This window comes from Neomonachus schauinslandi, chromosome 4 (assembly GCF_002201575.2).
Source record: "Neomonachus schauinslandi chromosome 4, ASM220157v2, whole genome shotgun sequence".
In the NCBI taxonomy this organism is placed as follows: domain Eukaryota; kingdom Metazoa; phylum Chordata; class Mammalia; order Carnivora; family Phocidae; genus Neomonachus; species Neomonachus schauinslandi.
The window spans coordinates 49,237,252-49,254,210 of NC_058406.1; the positions used below are offsets into that span (position 1 = coordinate 49,237,252).

The window sequence follows — 16,959 nt, forward strand, 5'->3', positions numbered from 1 at the left end:
TATTTTCTATAGGTTTCTGTTGATGATTCTCTTGTTTTTCTCCCCAACAGCTCAGCCATATACCCTCAGATTGTTTGGCCAACTTTGATTTTTCTAGGAAAGGTCTATTAGTGTTTACAGATGGTGCCATTACTAATGGGAATGCCCAAAGACCCTCTAATAATTTGACTGTCTCTGGGTTATTTCCTTGGACTCCTAAGTCAAGAAATGAAGACTTTAACTCAGTCATTCAACAGATGGCGCAGGTAAAGTTATATCTTGTCATGGGAATATTTAGCTATATTTCTCCTGTTATAGGTTAAAAAAAGAGAACAATACTCTTTAAAAAAGAAGAATACTCTCTTTTTGCCTTAAAATTTGCTACTATGTGTGGTTTGCTTGCATTTTTATTTTGTTAGGAGAGATTGATACTATTTTCTAACCTGTGTATTAGAAATTTATTGGCTTAAAATGACTTAAGGAAAATATGTGTGTGTGGTAAGGAGTTTTTACACAATTACTCCAATTTGACACATATCTGCACTTGAAAAGAGATTCTTACGATTTTGATCATAGGAAAATTGATATGTCTGCCAGAAGTGATGAAATTCCCTTTGAACTGTTTTTAACTTTTTATCAATACAGAATTAATGGGAGTTAGAATTAATATGATTTGGAAAATCCCTGGGAACATTTGAGGGAGTAATCCAGTTTTATCCCTAATACGTATTAAAAATTAAACAGTTGAATTTTTGGATGTGTTTTATGTTTGTCAACTCACCTTCTAATAAGTGTCTTTAAAATGAAAGTTGAGTTTTAAGATCACAAAGAATCTGTTTAAGGTGTAATATTTAAATCTACACCTAATTCCTTTTTGACTTTATAGCTCTGTCCTCTTAATTTGACTAATAATTATTTTTATGTGATGCTTCTGTTATGTGATTACATTTATGAAGTTCTCATGTCATAAATGCAATTATTAACTAAAGCAATCAAATACTGTTCATTACACGTGGAACGCATTTGAATGGTGGCCTTTCCATAATCTTTTGAATTAACCTAACAAAATGGATTAATTCATCACAATATAATTAAAGATTTTATTTATTTATTTGAGAGAATGAGAGAGAGCAAGCACATGAGAGGGGGGAGGGTCAGAGGGAGAAGCAGACTCCCCTCCGAGCAGGGAGCCCGATGCAGGACTCTATCCAGGGACTCCAGGATCATGACCTGAGCCGAAGGCAGTCGCTCAACCAATTGAGCCACCCAGGCGCCCCATCACAATATAATTAAAAACAGGACCCTAACAAATGCAGCTGGTTCTAACTTAGGCTGAACACTGGCATTTTTTTTTTTTTTTAAAGATTTTATTTATTTATTTGACAGAGAGAGAGAGGCAGCGAGAGAGGGAACACAAGCAGGGGGAGTGGGAGAGGGAGAAGCAGTCTTCTATTATTTATTTATTTGACAGAGAGACACAGAGAGAGAGAGGGAACACAAGCAGAGGGAGTGGGAGAGGGAGAAGCAGGCTTCCTGCGCAGCAGGGAGCCCGATGTGGGGCTCGATCCCAGGACCCTGGGATCATGACCTGAGCCGAAGGCAGACGCTTAACAACTGAGCCACCCAGGCGCCCCAACACTGGCATATTTTTGCTATCTATTTTGCTTTCCTCATTTAAAAACGTATTTTGCATGAAGAGAATTTAGAGAAATTCAGTATAAAAAGTAATTCAGAATTTACTGTGGAAAAAGTTTTTTTTCTCAGGAATTTTCATCCAGTGTGGTCTTCATCTCACAATGTGAATGAAGTGTGAAAATACCTCTCTGATTCCCTGAGGTTGCAGAACACTGCACACGCCCTCTTATGTCCTACTGAAGATAATCAAGTGAGAGGATTTCCAGAAATAACGTATTGCTGAAATGCTGAGGTTTTTTTGGCTAGAGATGACTTAGGAGAAGCTGTTTGTTGTGTTACTCACAAAAATAGCAATTTCAGTTCTTTGGAAAGAGTACAGTGGTTAAATGTACTTCATTGACTTTTTTGTTTTTATTATCCCCCTTCATTAGGGCCGGCAAATTGAATATATCGATATAGAACGGCCTTCATCCGGAGGCCTTGGATTCAGTGTGGTGGCCCTGAGAAGTCAAAATCTGGGAGAAGTTGATATCTTGGTGAAGGAAGTGCAGCCAGGGAGTATAGCAGACAGGTGAGGAGGATGTTCCTTCTGCGTTTTGCTAATCTTTTTCTGAGAATCCTGAAAACATTATTCTGAAGAGAATAAGAAACTAGTAATTAAAACAGTTAACCGTAGCAGCTAACGCCTTTCCTTCTCATATGCCTTTGTCAGGCCTTTAGCAGATACTCTCCCATGTACTTGCGGCAGCCATCTAGCTAGTAATACCATTACCCTGTTCCGTAGATGAGAAAGCTGAATTCAGAGAGGTTCAGTGCTTTACCTGTAGTCACAGAGCTGTTGATGCTGGAACCATGAGCCCTGATATTCAGATTCCAAGACAGTCTGACAGCCAAGCTAGTGCGCTTTCTATTCTGCCATACTCGCCCACAATCGAACATGGTATTTTAGCTACGTCTGATCAGTAACATGGAAATACTGAAATTCGGATTCTGCATACTCTGGTTTATTAAACTTAAGATTATAAAATTGTTTTTGTGGTCCTATCACACTGTTGATTATTTCTCTTGTCAATTAAAAGCCTCCTTAAATCTGCGTGATTCCCCCCTATTGCACTGTGCCATGGTTTTCTTATTTTAAGGGGTATGTGCAAGCCTTATATTCTGTCTCTATTTGATTTCAGGTCTTTTATTATTCATTTAATAAGCACACTGTTCATTACGTTACTACTACCTGTTAAAATGATAGCAATAGCAGTGGTTCTATTATTAAAAAAAAATTCTCAGCCAATAATAAATTTTTGAATTCACATTCACCATTCATGGAGGATCAGTTCTAGTCTCCCCACCTGAATATTCAGAAATAATGGATTTCCATGACTTTGCAGCTTTTATTCTTGCCATTTCATGTGGCATTTCCTCAAGTATGTTCTGAGGAAACTTATCAGTGTCAGATGTATTTGTGAAATTCTATGCTGTTCTTGGAGATTGGGTACACATAGTTAGGGTGACCATATAGTTTATTGTCCATGTTGGGAGAGTTTTGGGACTGAGAGGGGGTTCTGTTAATGACCCTGAAACAGCAGGTATAGAGTAGGACTATTCTGGCAAACCTAGACAATCCCAGGTGAGCCCGGACTTCGGGTCACTTACCGTTAGTTTACTTTAGGCTATGCTGTCCCTTGACAAAAAGTCTATTTAACTTTTATTGGCCCAACTTTTCTTTCTAAATTTTTTAACTTAAAAAATTATTATTGGTATACAGTTCACGTACTGTAAATGTCTCATTTTAAAGTGTACAATTCAGTAGTTTTTAGTGTATCTTCAAAGTTGTGCAACCTTTTTGTGGTCAATCCTTATGTCTGAGGTACTCTGTACTAAGTCTGTAGTTACAGATTGAAGTGAACATTTTCAAAAAGAGAAGTTTGACATGTTAGTGTGTAAAGAGCCTTGACCAAGGCTAAGCAGTCAGGTGGCTTCCCAGAGACAGCAGTGCTTAAAGGAGTGGGGTCTGCAAAGAGCAGAAGGTGTCAGAGGAAAAGAGAGACTGTCTTGAGCAGTAGTCATATGGAGAGAAGGAACACAGCTCCTATCCTTGGAGTGAGGCTGGTATTTACCTGGTGTGGGAGCTTAGTGCAAGAGAGTACAAGAAAGGATTGGAGAGAGGTGGGGTCAGTCATGCATGACCTTCTAGATCATGTTAAATGGTTTTCATGATCAGTTCTTCCTTTCTCCTGAGGACTTTCCACATAGAATTGTGTTATTTTAGGAGCTTACCTAAGACCATTGTCTCTCAAAGTAATGGGAATCCATTATTTTTGAATGTTGCAATGGAGAGACAGAACTCATCTCAACCTTAAATGAAAAATATGTATTCAGTATATACAAACAGTATGTGGGAGTTAAATTATAAATAATAGTAGCAGTAAAACTAATTCTGTTCAACTTTAGAATCCATCAAAATCATATTTTCCAGGAGATTTCTTTTCTCTACAATTTGTTTATCTGGAGTTGAGGTTATATTCCCTGAGCAGATACTTAACTAGGAAGAAGTATAGTGTCCTGGCAGTCTATTGGGGTGGGGGTGGGGGGTAGATTAAAATAGATTGATTTCCAGAAAATAGAAGATTTGAATGTGAGTAAATTAAGAACTTATCCAAATGAGTTATATCAGGGTTGAAAAGATTCAAGAGTATCTCATTCATTTGGGATTAATTAAGAAATTTTCCTTAATGAACAAGCTGTGAATAGGAATTTAGGTAAAGAAGTCAGAGAAAGAAGGACATTGGAGATGGGAAACTGGAAGTAATTTCTGGTATTGTCCATAGTGGTCACATTTAAAAACAAATGTAGGACTTGGGAAAGGTTCGCAAGCAACATTTTCAATTTATAAAATATATATTTCAAAATTATGAAAGTAATACATATAGAAAATCATAAAATATAGAAATATAAGCAAACTCTAGGACTTTGACTACCCTAAGACAACTAGGAATTACAGTTGAATGTTTTCTTTTTATAAAGACAAGGTCATGGAGCATATACAATTTTATATCCTTATCTCAACATAATAAGCCTTTCCTAATATTAATAAAAGGATGTATAAGCAACATTTTTATTTTATTTTTATTTTTTCTAAAGAGAGAGCACGAGAGCAAATCAGGGGCGGGGGGAGGGGCAGAGGGAGAGAAATCGAGAAAATCCCAAGCAGGCTCCATGCCCATTGCAAGCCCAATGCGGGGCTCAATCCCATCACCCTGAGCTGAAATCAAGAGTCAGACACTCAACTGACTGAGTCACCCAGGTGCCCCAGGATGTGTAAGCAACACTTTTATTTTTATTTATTTTTTATTTATTTATTTATTTTTTAAAAGATTTTATTTATTTGAGAGAGAGAGAATGAGAGAGCAGGAGAGGGAGGAGGGTCAGAGGGAGAAGCAGACCCCCCGCTGAGCAGGGAGCCCGATGTGGGACTCGATCCCGGGACTCCAGGATCATGACCTGAGCCGAAGGCAGTCGCTTAACCAACTGAGCCACCCAGGCGCCCCATTTTTTTAGAGATTTTATTTATTTGAGAGAGCGAGAATGAGAGAGAGTACATGAGAGGGAGGAGGGTCAGAGGGAGAAGCAGACTCCCCGCCGAGCAGGGAGCCCGATGCGGGACTCGATCCCGGGACTCCAGGATCATGACCTGAGCCGAAGGCAGTCGCTTAACCGACTGAGCCACCCAGGCGCCCTATTTTTATTTATTTTTAAAATATTTGTCAGAGCAAATGTGTGCGGCACACGAGTAGCAGCGGGAGAAGCAGGCTGTCTGCTGAGCAAGGAGCCCGATGTGGGACTTAATACCAGGACCCTTGGCAGAGGGAGAAGCAGGCCCCCTGCTGAGTTAGGAGCCCGATTGATCCCACGACCCTGGGATCATGACCTGAGCGGAAGGCAGATGCTTAACTGACTGATCTACCCAGGCGCCCCTAAGCAGCATTTTTAATGATAACTGATTTATTATGAGAGCCACCCACAATTTTGACCTCAAAAATAGATAGTTTCACATGTAACTTGCTAGTTTCAAAAGAGAATCTAAAACATGAGTGTCTATCCTCAGAAAACATACAGGTTAGTAGGATTTAGCTAGCTCTGTCGATAGCATGTTTAGTATAAATGAATATTCAGTGAGTGGTAAATGAGTGGTTCAGAGCACTGTGATAATGAGGTAAGTGATGGGGAGGGTGGGAAAGAGAGACACTCAGCTGATCACAGAGGGTGGATTGATTTGGCTGAGTAGAGTCAAAGGGCATCAGAGATGGAGGAAACCATCTACACAAGAGCAGGAAATGCCAGACGTGTTTGAGTGGGAAAGAGTAGGTCAGAATGGTCGGAAAGGGGGTTTATGTGGGAAGGAAGCCAAGTTGGAAGGAGTACTCGGGGACCACATGCACAGGCCTTTGTTTTTGTTTTTGTTTTTTTAAGAGGTAGTGCTTTATTTATTTTTTTTTTAAGATTTTATTTGTCAGAGAGAGGGTGAGAGTGAGAGCAAGAGAATGGCAGGCAGCGGGAGAAGCAGGCTCTCTGCTGAGCAAGGAGCCTGATGTGGGACTTAATACTAGGACCCTGGGATCATGACCTGAGCTGAAGGCAGACACTTAACTGACTGAGCCACCCAGGCATCCCATGCACAGGCCTTTGAATACCAACCAAGTTTACCCTGTGTCCCTGAGTTCAGAAGTTACCAAATTCTGTTCTGAGGGCACCTGGCTGGCTCCCTTGGTAGAGCATGAAACTTTTGATCTTGGGCCAGTAAGTTTAAGCCCCATGTTGGGTGTAGATTACTTAAAAATAAAATCTTTAAAAAAAAAAGTTACCAGGAGTGCCTGGGTGGCTCAGTCGGTGAAGCATCCACTCTTGATTTCGGCTCAGGTCACGAGCTCAGGGTCGTGGGGTTGAGCCTTGCATCAGGCTCCATGCTCAGCGGGGAGTCTGCTGGAGATCTCCCTCTCCCTCTGTCCCCCGCCCCCCGCCCCACTCTCGCTCTCTGTCTCTAAAATAAATAAATCTTAAGAAAAAAAAACTACCAAATTCTGATCCATGACAAAGTTTTGCTGAATCTGCTGTGACCTAAGAAAGATAAGGGCAATATAATGGAATTTTCATAATTCTGAGTTTTTGAATTAGATAAATCCCTCCTCTGGGAGATTCTGTATTTTGAAGGTTAATTTTCATTTATGAAACTATGATGATAAGAGCTTGTTCTCTTTCCTTTGGCTCTCTCCTTACGGGTCAGTAATCACAGATAATTGTTACACGTTTTCAAGTTGGGCGATACCAGCATTAAGAGAGCCTAGCAAAATAAACCTTGAGAAATTTTGAAAGTTCAGTTTTAGGCATTAGAGAAGGATCTCCACTGGATGGTTGACATGGGGAATGGAAGAAGATGGGTGGAGGCAACAGAGATAAAGAGGGTTAAGAAGGAACTGAAGGGGTGATGATGGAGAAATGGGAAGAGAGAGTGGTGTCTGGGAGATAATGAAGTCAAATACGTAAATCCTACTAAAGTGAAATACGTTTCAGAGTCAGCTAAGATAAGGCTTTAATTTCTTACATGTAAAATGTAACTACCTTTTTTTTTTTTTAATTTTATCTTAGAGAGTACAAGTGGGGGGAGGGAGAGGGACAAGCAGACTCCGTGCTGAGTGCGGAGCCTGACATGGGGCTCAATGCAGGGCTCCATCTCAGGACCCTGAGACCATGACCTCAGCTGAAATCAAGAGTCGCATGTTTAACTGACTGTGCCACCCAGGTTTCCCTGTCACTAAGTAAGAGGTGGTTGTGAGAATTAAATGAGATAATACCTATAAAGCATCTAGCACATTATGTGGCTTCTAACAAGTGCTCAGTAAATATTAACTATAATAGTGTGTTTTTTTCCTTAAGGTTTTGCTAATTTCTTTTTAAAATAGTTCTTTTTTTTACCTAGGTTAGCAGTTGGGCAGTTGAGGATTGAGACAGAGAGAAGGGCTTAAATACAGATTTAGAAGTAGCATCTATTGATTTTCAAGGAGAGTTTGGCCTAATAATTGACAGATGTTGGAGATGTAAAGGATGATCTAGACAGGGTGACTCTGCTAGAGAGGAGGTTATTGGTGAATTTGAGGATACAGTTACCCCAGTGTGGTATATGCTGAAGTCAGGTTGGAAGGGGTTCAGGAGTATAGGATTTGTGCAGAATGGTGGCAGTGTTCTTATATGCAAAACCTTGGCAGTGGGGCCCCCCCCACGCATTGTTTTTGCTTATTTTTCTAGCCAGATGGTTTTGTGTGTGTGTGTGTGTGTGTGTGCGCACACACACACGTTTAGGGATGCACCACTTAATCGGTTAGTTAGCTAATAAGTGCTTTGATGAAAAGCACCCTGAAGAGCTGTCATATAATTATTTGAATAAATGTACTAAGTGAAGTAGTGCCATAAGAGATAAACTGTTCCACTTGAATAAAAGATTTTTTTTTAATGATGCTATTGTATCACTTATAACAGAATTTTCTTATTCTATCAAGGGATCAAAGATTAAGGGAAAATGACCAAATATTGGCTATTAATCACACACCACTGGATCAGAACATTTCCCATCAGCGAGCAATTGCGTTATTACAACAAACCACTGGATCTTTGCATCTGGTTGTGGCCAGGGAACCCGTCCACAGAAAAAGCAGTACTTCTACCAGCCTAACTGATACCACTCTGCCTGAAACAGTGAGTTACAAATTTGGAAAAATAATTTTGAATTATGCTACTGATTTTAAGAAGTGTAAAGACATTTAGAAGATGTTATTTTACTTGTCATACTTCAGGAAAGATCACATCTCTAAATACAGCATTAGCATATTAAACAAGAAATTTCACAGAGGATTGTTTTTTCAATGTCCTATGGTTCTCCTTATTTAAGATTATTATTTAATGTAAAAGGTGAATTGTTGTATTACGCATAACTTATTTGGAAAGAGTCTTGTTCCTCAGTGGTGTAGGCGGTTCTTAATTAAGCTTAGAGTTTTTATTAGAGATTTACTGTTGAGTATCTTAAGTAAGATTTAGTTATGTTATTTATCTCAAAAACATTTTTGTAGATCATATTGGGTATTTATGACTAGATTATTGACACTGCAAAATTATAGGTTTCCTTTTCATATAAGCATGTATACTGAGCAGTTTAAAGAATAAAAGCATATGTGTCTTTTGGGAATCTTTCAACTTGGTTTATAAGTTTTTACAGATTTTGGCCTCCATCTTTAGAATGCAAGTTAATAAATCTTACTGTCTTATAACACTAAGTGCTAGCTGATTAATTTTCATTCACTGGGACAAAAGAAACAATAGACCATCCAGGTACAGTACAAGGTCACAACACAAATTAACGTATAGACATTTTCCCTTTTGTAATCAGTGATATTTATTTATTTATTTATTTATTTTTAAAGATTTTATTCATTTATTTGACAGAGAGAGACACAGAGAGAGAGGGAACACAAGCAGGGGGAGCGGGAGAGGGAGAAGCAGGCTCCCCGCAGAGCAGGGAGCCCGATGCGGGACTTGATCCCAGGACCCCGGGATCATGACCTGAGCCGAAGGCAGTCGCCCAACCAACTGAGCCACCAAGGCGCCCAGTGATATTTATACAGCACAATTTACATAATAAATACAATGAACAAAGTGAGAAAATGCTTTGCATAGTGGTTAAGAACAAGGGCTCTGGAGCCAGGCTAAGATGGGTTCAAGTCCAGTTCTGCCACTTCCTAGCTGTGTCATATCAGGAAGGTTCCTTGACTCCTCCAACCCTTAGTTTCTTTTCTTCCTTGGAACTAATAACAGCATGCACTTCACAGAGATAATATGCGGATTACATGAGAGTGCATGTGAAGAGCTAAGCACAATGCCTAGTGCAAAATATACACTCTGAATATTAGTTGTGATCATTAATTCAGGCATATTTTAGCAAATTTGTTACTTCCCAGATACTAGATATTGTTTTAGACCTGAATTTATTACATATCCTAATATTCCTGGTTATTTTAACCTTGCATAGTAACTGTCCAACTTAGTATAATAGTAAAACCGGTAAGTATACCCTGTTGAGCTTGAGATGGAGGATTTTATTCTGTGGTTAGATATGTAAATTTAATGCACTTTTTTTTTTAAGATTAATTTATTTGGGGGGGAGTGCATGTGGGAGAAGGGGCAAAGGGAGAGAGAGAATCTTTTTTTTTTTTTAAAGAGACTTTTTTTTTTTTTTTAAGATTTTATTTATTTATTTGACAGAGAATGAGAGAGAGAGAGCACATGAGAGGGGGGAGGGTCAGAGGGAGAAGCAGACTCCCTGCCGAGCAGGGAGCCTGATGCGGGACTCGATCCAGGGACTCCAGGATCATGACCTGAGCTGAAGGCAGTCGCTTAACCAACTGAGCCACCCAGGCGCCCTAAAGATTTTATTTATTTATTTGAGAGAGAGAGAATGAAAGACAGAGAGCATGAGAGGGAGGAGAGTCAGAGGAAGAAGCAGACGCCCCGCTGAGCAGGGAGCCCGATGCGGGACTCGATCCCGGGACTCCAGGATCATGACCTGAGCTGAAGGCACTCGCTCAACCAACTGAGCCACCCAGGCGCCCCTGAGAGAGAGAATCTTAAGCAGAGTCCCCTCTGAATGTAGAGCCAGAGGCTTGATTTCACCACCCTGAGATCATGACCTGAGCTGAAATCTAGAGTTGGATGCTACACCAACTGAGCCACCCAGGCACCCCTAATGCATATTTATGATGGAAGCCTACTAGTTAGAGGCAAAATGCTTTAACGTCCCTCAGTTTGACTCATATAGTCCTATTGCTGTGTCTTCAGTGGGGCCTACCTTACCTCTCCCACATAAGAGCCTGCTTAATTAGTCTCTTTACCTTGTGTCCTCAGCATTTCATCTTTCATATTGCTGTCAGATTAATCTTCCTAAACCACTGCTTTGTTCCTGTCCTTTTTTTTTTTTTTTTTTTAAGATTTTATTTAATTGTCAGAGAGAGCGAGCACAAGCAGGGGGAGTGGCAGGCAGAGGGAAAAGCAGGCTCCCCGCTGAGCAAGGAGCCCGATGCGGGACTCCATCCCAGAACCCTGGAGTCATGACCTGAGCCAAAGGCAGACGCTTAACCGACTGAGCCACCCAGGCATCCCTGTCCTTCCTTTTTTTAAAAACTTCAGTTATTCCTTTTGCTTATCCAGTTAAGTAAATCCAATCTTTTGACCATATCTTTGACCCATTCTGTTACTTGGCCCTGCTTTGCTCTTACATTTCCCTTTTGCTCGAATGTGTTTTTTTTTTTTTTCCTCCCCATGCTGCAATTAAAATGCGACCTTTTCCTCGAAGCTTTCCGTAATTCTTCATTGGATTCAACCTCTTATCTCTGCCCCTGGCCCCCCGCTCCTGCATCTTTATAATAGTCTGTGATTCTCTTCCAATTCAGGTAAACACATATTTATTGGTTCCTCCTGTGTGCTGGACATTGTGGTAGATATTGGGTACAGACTGGAGAATAAGGCAACATGTCTCTATCCTCTTTGAGCTATGTATCTTATGATTCAGTATTCTGCCTCATATTTTAATTATTTGTGTTTTAGATTATCTTTCTACTGGATTATAAGATTTTCAAGGGCGGGGACCATCTGATCATCGTTACATATCTCCTAGCCTCTAGAAAGTTGCCCTGATTACTTGTAGGCATGTTCAATTTGTGGTATATCTTTTACTTATTATTGTATTGGAAAGCTAAGTATCTGTGTTTCACTAACCTTGGCTTTTTTTGCCATTAATTTGTAGGTTCATTGGGGCCATATTGAAGATGTTGAGCTCATTAATGATGGCTCTGGATTAGGTTTTGGAATAGTTGGAGGAAAATCAAGTGGTGTGGTTGTGAGGACGATCGTTCCTGGAGGATTAGCAGATCGAGTAAGTTGACTCGTTTGTTCTCATTTTGGTATCATACAGTTCAAATTTTATGGTTTGAAATGTAATTTTATAACATGGGTTACTAGGATATATGGTTCCATAATTAGAATTTTTTTTTTTTTTTAAAGATTTTATTTATTTTTTGACAGAGAGAGAGAGCGAGAGAAGGAACACAAGCAGGGGGAGTGGGAGAGGGAGAAGCAGGCTTCCCGCTGAGCAAGGAGCCCGATGTGGGGCTCGATCCCAGGACCCAGGGATCATGACCTGAGCCGAAGGCAGACGCTTAACGACTGAGCCACCCAGGTGCCCCCATAATTAGAATTTAAATATTGCTAAAATAATTTTTATTCCCATGAATGTTAATACACACTCACTTGGCTTTATTTGAAACATTTCCTAAGTCAACGTTTTTTGTTTTTTTTTTTGGCTTGTGGTTGACAGTCTTCTTGATTCCATCAGAGGACAGTATTTTTTTGTTGAGTTGTTAATAGGTATTGTATTTTGAATATCTGTATTCTCTCCCAATGTATCTTTCAAGGACCTAAATGCTAAACTCAGAAGGTACAGTGATTATAAACATTTGTCCTAATATTGTATGTGGTAAATTTCACTTGAATTACAGTTTTCTCACATTATAAGCCAAATGGCTACACTTCATTATTTAGCAGTTTAAACTGAAAGTGGGCTTTTTTTCTTTTTTCTTTTTTTTTAAACTAGGCTCCATGCCTACGATGGGGCTTGAATTCACAACCCTGAGATCAAGAGTCACATGGTCCACTGACTGAGCCAGCCAGATGCCCCTGAAAGTGGGCTGTTTTAAAACTTATGAACTGGGGTGCCTGGGTGGCTCAGACGGTTAAGCGTCTGCCTTCAGCTCAGGTCATGATCCCAGGGTCTTGGGATCGAGCCCCAAATCGGGCTCCCTGCTCAGCAGGAGGCCTGCTTCTCCCTCTCCTACTCCCCCTGCTTGTGTTCCTTCTCTCTCTCTCTCTATGTCAAATAAATAAAATTAAAAAATAAATAAAACTTATGAACTATTTCTGTTTAGTTTTACATTGAGGAAAATGTTAAACATTGCATGTAGTTTTTTAAAAAGTAGTTCAGAAATTTGGTTATGATGCCACTTAATAGTGAGCCCGTAGTATGTGAACTGTCCATGATAACCAGAATAATATGTAAATTTCAGTAATTGATGTTCAGTTACCTACAAATATATCCCTTCTGATAAGTATAAGTAAAAATGAACTTGCCTTGCAAATGCAGCTTTGAGATAAATTCCTCAGCACTCCATTTCTTTTCATCTTACGCAAACTGTGGAGCTGCTAATATTCCTATTTTTAGCCTCCACTTGTATTTAGAGAAGCTGCTCTCAGAGTTTGCTTTGTGGGGATCCCTGAGACCCTTGTAGGGGGTCTGTGAGATTAAGATTAGGAAATGGCATCAAACCATGCTAGTGGTCACTGCATTCTTCTCCACTGTAGAGAAAGAGAAAAAAAAAAGGAAAAAAAAAAAAGTCAGTCTTAAGAAAGTGCAGCAAAAAATTATTTCTAGCAAATTTTGAAATTTAACTGCATGTCTTTTTAATATTATGTAACAAAATGGGACATACCATACAGTACTTCTGCCACATACTGAATTATGATGGTTGGTTTGAGAAAAATATTTGTGAGACACAGCGCCTGGGTGGCTCAGTTGTTTAAACATGTGCCTTCAGCTCAGGTCATGATCCTAGGGCCCTGGGATCAAGTCCCACATTGGGCTCCCTGCTCAGCAGGGAGTCTGCTTCTTCCTCTACCACTCTCCCCTGCTTGTGATCTCTCTCTCTCTCTCTCAAATAAATAAATAAAATCTTTAAAAAAATATTTGTGAGACAAACTAGCCACTTTTTTAATATGGAAAACATTTAAAAATTTTTAAATTTTTTGCTCTCATTCAAAAATGTTTTTTGAAATGTGACATATGTTATGAATTTCAGCCATACAACATGATTTGATGTTTTATACTGTGAAATGACCACCACAGTAGTCTAGTTAATATCCATCATAACACAGTTACATATTTTTCTTGTGATGAGAACTTCTAAGATCTTCTGTCTTAGCAACTTTCATATGTACAATACAGTATTGTAAAGTGTCACCACATTGTACATTATATCCCAATGACTTAGTTATTTTATAAATGTAAGTTTGTACCTTTTGACCATTTTCACACATTTTGCCTACCTGCTACCCCCTCCCCCGCAGCCAATCTGGAATAGTATTTTTTTTTTGAGAGAGAGAGAATGAGAGAGAGCAAGCACATGAGAGGGGGGAGGGTCAGAGGGAGAAGCAGACTCCTCGCCGAGCAGGGAGCCCGATGCGGGACTCGATCCAGGGACTCCAGGATCATGACCTGAGCCGAAGGCAGTCGCTTAACCAACTGAGCCACCCAGGCGCCCTGGAATAGTATTTTTATTTTTGAAAGAATAATTGACAGAAAAATTATGGTTTTCAGACTTGGGTGCTTGGCAGACATTTCTTTGAAAATGAATGAAGCAAGCCTGTCACTTCAAGGAAAATAACAGACAGCGTTTGTGGGTGATGATAAAATTTGAACTTTGAAGCAAAAATTAGAATTCTGGAAAAGTTGTGTTTTACCATGAGCTTGACATTCTCCAGTATTTAAAGACTATTCTGATTAGATTATTGCTGATATTAATGTGATTTTAAAAATATTGTATAATGAAATATGTCAATATTTGGAAGATCTGCATGAGTCTGTATGTCAGTATTTTCTGAAGACCAATGTGTGATATGACAATATATAGGTAAAAGGTCCATTCAGGATCCAATACTGATCAATAGATTTAAATGAAACAGTATTTGAAAGTTTGTTGATGAAATTGCAGATTCCATATTGCCACTGATCTTTAAGAAACCACAAATTGTCAAGTTTTGGTGTGTTATCAAAGAAGAATGGACTTGAAGGGCTATTAAAATACTCCACCATTTTCCAACTATGTATCTAATTGAGGCCATATTTTCTTTATATACTTCAGCCAAAACAGCATATTGCAATGTACTGAATGCTAAAGCAGGTGTGCAAAACCAGTTGTCTTCTTTTAAACCAGATATTAGAGATTTCCAAAAATACTCAAAAGTACCACTCTTCTCACCATTTTGTTGTAGAAAATATAGCTTTTATTTTCAAAATGAAAAGTGTATGCATCAAAATATGGAAATATATATTAGTATATTACATGCATTAAATATTTTTAAAATTTCTCTGCTTGGGCGCCTGGGTGGCTCAGTTGTTTAAGCGACTGCCTTCGGCTCAGGTCATGATCCTGGAGTCCCTGGATCGAGTCCCGCATCGGGCTCCCTGCTCGGCAGGGAGCCTGCTTCTGCCTCTGACCCTCCCCCCTCTCATGTGCTCTCTCTCTCTCTCTCATTCTCTCTGTCTCAAATAAATAAATAAAATCTTTAAAAAAAATAAAATAAAATAAAATTTCTCTGCTATTTTTTTTTTTAAGATTTTATTCATTTGAGAGGGAGAAAGAGCACAAGCAGGGGAGAGGCAGAGGGAGAGGGAGAAGCAGACTCCCGCTGAGCAGGGAGCCTGAGGCGGGGCTCCATCCCAGGACCTAGAGATCATGACCTGAGCTGAAGGCAGATACCCAATCATCTGAGTCACACAGGCACCCCTGTGCCATTTTCTAATTCAGTAGATACAGAGGAGAACCACATAAACAAAAGCTCTTTGAGATTCTCAGTAATTTTTGAGATCTAATTGATATACAATAAACCGTACATAGGTAAAGTATACAGTTCAGGGCGCCTGGGTGGCTCAGTTGGTTAAGCGACTGCCTTCAGCTCAGGTCATGGTCCTGGAGTCCCGGGATCGAGTCCCACATCGGGTTCCCTGCTCAGCAGGGGGTCTGCTTCTCCCTCTGCCCTCTTCCCTCTCGTGCTCTCTGTCTCTCATTCTCTCTCTCTCAAATAAATAAATAAAATCTTTAAAAAAAAATTAAAAAAAAAAAAAAAAGTATACAGTTCAATAAATTTGACATATGTTTCCTGGCAAGTCGAAATGTGTAGGGCAGGGTAGCATAGTAGAAACTCAGGCAAGAGTTGATATTGCAGTCTGGACTTAAAAATTTGTAGGGCTAGTTGGCAAAATTTCTTAGGAAACTCTGTTTCCTATCTGTTACCGTCTTAAGGCAGAATTCCTTTTTCTCAAGGAAATCTCAGTTTTTGCTCCTAAAGTCTTCAACTGATTTGATGGAGCCCCTCTCCACCCCACCTATGTTATCAAGGGTAATGTTCTTAAAGTCAGCCAATTGTAGATGTTAATCATATCTGCAAAATAACTTCACAGTAACATCTAGACTAGTGTTTCACCAAAAAACTGGGTACCATAGCCTAGCCAAGGTAACACATAAACTTTAACCATCATACCATCTATCTCCTCAATGAAGAAAATGAACATATCCATCACCCACAAGTTTCCTGTGTGTCTTTGTAATGCCCATTTCTCTATCCTCAATAATTAAGAGTGTGGAGGGTTTTTGAGACCAGTAAGGCTGAGAATTGTCATTTTATGGATCTTCAAGACACATCTGTGGCAGAAAACGTATTCTTAAGGGTTTTTTGGAAATATTTTGTAACCTGAAAAAGAATGAGGTATTGTGGAGTATTTTGATATCTTTTCCCACATTCCCTTCCCCCCCATTAGCAATTTTCATAAGCTTGTTTGCTGGAGTAGCATTTTTCAAGATGCCGAGTGGAGTAGTTACTATGAAAAACAAAGGGTCAGATAAATTTAGAAAACACCAAGTTAAACAAAATCAAATAGACTTTTTTACTGTAATAATTTTCTGAGCTTTTAATATCCTAATGTGCATTAAGAATTGTCACAAGGAGAATATGGTGTGCAGTTTCCCAAATTAATCCCGTTGAGACAGTGTTGGGAAAGGCCCAGGTCTGATTTTCAGCCTTTACTGGAAGGGAATGTCACTATTTCAGGTCATCAAGGAGGGGGTTGGGGTATGCCCATCAGTTATGATGCAGAAGCAAATGTTTATACCAGACATTGTTATCTGCCTAATATACATTATTCTCATGTAATCCTTAAAACAGTCATAAATTTTATTTTCAAATTAGAGTTATGGAAACTGTTAAGAAATTGCCCAGGGCTACTCAACTAGAAAATGACAAAGTCAAGATTGAGTCCACATCTGTCTGAAGCCTGTCTTTTACTGCTTAAATCTATTTATATGAAATTGATCCCAGTGTTTTTCTTTTCCAGATGTATACTTGTCCAGGGTTGGTCTAAGCTTATCAGATAATAGCCAGCTCTAGAAGCAACAGAACTATTGTCTTTTTCCTGTAGGGAAT

At 39.5% G+C, this 16,959-nt stretch overlaps 1 protein-coding gene across 1 annotated transcript in view; it reads left to right on the forward strand.

Moving 5' to 3' along the window:
- Positions 1–16,959, forward strand: part of PATJ (PATJ crumbs cell polarity complex component) — a 350,706-nt gene that overhangs the window by 16,773 nt on the left and 316,974 nt on the right. The window contains exons 4-7 of the mRNA XM_044914529.1: positions 51–245; positions 2,046–2,185; positions 8,163–8,358; positions 11,456–11,584. Of these exons, the coding sequence (XP_044770464.1) occupies positions 51–245; positions 2,046–2,185; positions 8,163–8,358; positions 11,456–11,584 (660 nt within the window). The remainder of the gene's footprint in view (positions 1–50; positions 246–2,045; positions 2,186–8,162; positions 8,359–11,455; positions 11,585–16,959) is intronic.